General features: G+C 32.9%; 1 protein-coding gene across 1 annotated transcript in view; it reads right to left on the bottom strand.

Moving 5' to 3' along the window:
- The window catches only part of LOC110287845 (vomeronasal type-2 receptor 116-like), a 14,386-nt gene that overhangs the window by 9,093 nt on the left and 3,166 nt on the right, over positions 1 to 2,127 (bottom strand). Inside the window, exon 2 of the mRNA XM_021154359.1 lies at positions 1,687 to 1,978. Coding sequence (XP_021010018.1) covers positions 1,687 to 1,978 — 292 coding nt within the window. The remainder of the gene's footprint in view (positions 1 to 1,686; positions 1,979 to 2,127) is intronic.

Raw genomic sequence — 2,127 nt, forward strand, 5'->3', positions numbered from 1 at the left:
GAGCAGCATGAGGTGTAGTGCAGCCAATAAAACCAGTAATCATATTTACCTTCAATGAGTTGATTATCTGTGACTTTTTCTCTCATCTCTGATTCAAATGAGCAAATGTTCAATCCTGGCACATCTATTTCTAATAGTAACTGCAAGCTTAGCTCTTTGACAAAGATGCAACAAAATGTATCTGCATGTTATAATAACTGACATTCTGTCTTTTAGTTTTAGTCTTGATATTGTGTTCTCAGGGCTTACAGGGATTTTAATATATTTACAACTTGGGGATATTCACCTAATACTTTTAAAAAGGCATTTATTCCTCCATCCAGAAATATTTCTTCTAAGATTTAACAGAAAGTCCTATGCAAAATACTGCTTTACTTTTAGAGTAAAATTTACCTTGCCCTACTTGAAGGTATTCCTTCTACACTAGAGTTTGTAACTCACAAAAAAAGTGCCAGAGACCTCCGTTTTAAGATAAGACTCCAAAATACTCTGGGAATATCTGCCTCTGTGCCTCCTCAGGACACAGATAACTAGAAGAAAGTACATTTAAAAATAAACAAGGTCAGCAGCCTTAAAATGTTAGTAACAGATCATATTAAACAAACAAACAAACAAACAAACACCCTCATTCTACTAAATACTCATGTAATTATGTGTCAAAATATCTAAGACTCATAAATTGTATCTCTTGAGGAAAATATACAGAAACAATGTTAGATTTGATGGAGTTATCTCTTCCATACAAGTGTCTTGTAATAATAGAAAAATAAAAATGTGTAAAAAATATGAAAGAATGAGGTATTNGAAACCCATAACTCCTCGTTTATAGAAAAGTTCACTTGTGAAGGTCTACTCTTGTATCTTATGACGATGAAACAAAAGAAAAACAAGATAAGACATAGCAATAAGTTCCATAAAGCTAATGACATAACCTCTATAATAATAAAATGACTTATAATAATTAAAGCATAATGTTGATGAAATATTTGCCATAGTGTCTAATGAAAATTGACACTATGACCCTTAATTGTTAGTTATATATTCACTGGGAGTAAAATGGCTAACTTCACAGACTGGATTGGAGGTTTTCTTCCACTCCAGTGCCACTGAAATGTCACAAGTGGCCAGGCTAAAAATGGTCTGTCTTATCTTTATACAAAAAACACTCCAGATTCTTAAAAGTTGGTTAATAGCAGAAATTTTTGTAAAATATTATTCTGTTCCATCACAATTTATCATTGATCACTAAACATAACACCACCATAACTCTGTTATTGTACACTTTACAAATGATAATCTAAACTTATGACCAAAATGAAGATAACACATATGGGGCATAAATAATATGCTTTATGTTTTGGAACAGCATGAATGTTTCTCTGCTTACTGAGATTTTTATAAATAAAGAAACACTCTGACTGCCAGTCAGTCAAGGCTGCAAGATTCTCTCTACTACCCAGCCAGACTCCATTCTTCATTTCCTCCTCTATTCCTTCTTTCTGGAATCTATCAACTTCTGGAGGTGGGACATTGCAAAAGGCCTATCATCTCTTTAAATAGCAAGTTCACTGGGACTACATAGATTGACATAANCATAAGACTAATCTCATCCATTAACTTTCTTAATATCTGTCTAATCCCCCAAACAGACATGATGATAAGATTTCCTGGCCTATGATAACTCACATGTGGAGATAAGAAAATATCCAGGAACATCTGAAAATATAAAGATGTGGTCATATCTGGTCCTGTAAGCAGAAATGAACACATAGTCTCTTCATTACAGAAATAATTTGGGATAGGCTTATATTTTTTCTGATCAAGAAAATCGGCTGTATTTGTCATAGTTTTCCCATCACAATGGCCTAAATTATATTTTATACTCAAAGACATATTTGGTAAAAGTTCAGGATTTCTGTTGATTTCATCAATTGAAAACGCCAATGCCAAAGCATATTTGTGGGTTTTAGTTGTTTTTTTTTTTGTAAAAGAGTACGGCGATTATTATGGACAAATGTAAATACACGATCATTTGTACTCAATAGAAGCACTATACTGTACTGGATGCTTCTGCCTCTGTCCTCTAAAGATTGAAACAAATTGCTTTTGTTGTGAGATAGAATTGAA

This window comes from Mus caroli, unplaced genomic scaffold (genome assembly GCF_900094665.2).
Source record: "Mus caroli unplaced genomic scaffold, CAROLI_EIJ_v1.1 scaffold_16605_1, whole genome shotgun sequence".
NCBI classification, from domain to species: domain Eukaryota; kingdom Metazoa; phylum Chordata; class Mammalia; order Rodentia; family Muridae; genus Mus; species Mus caroli.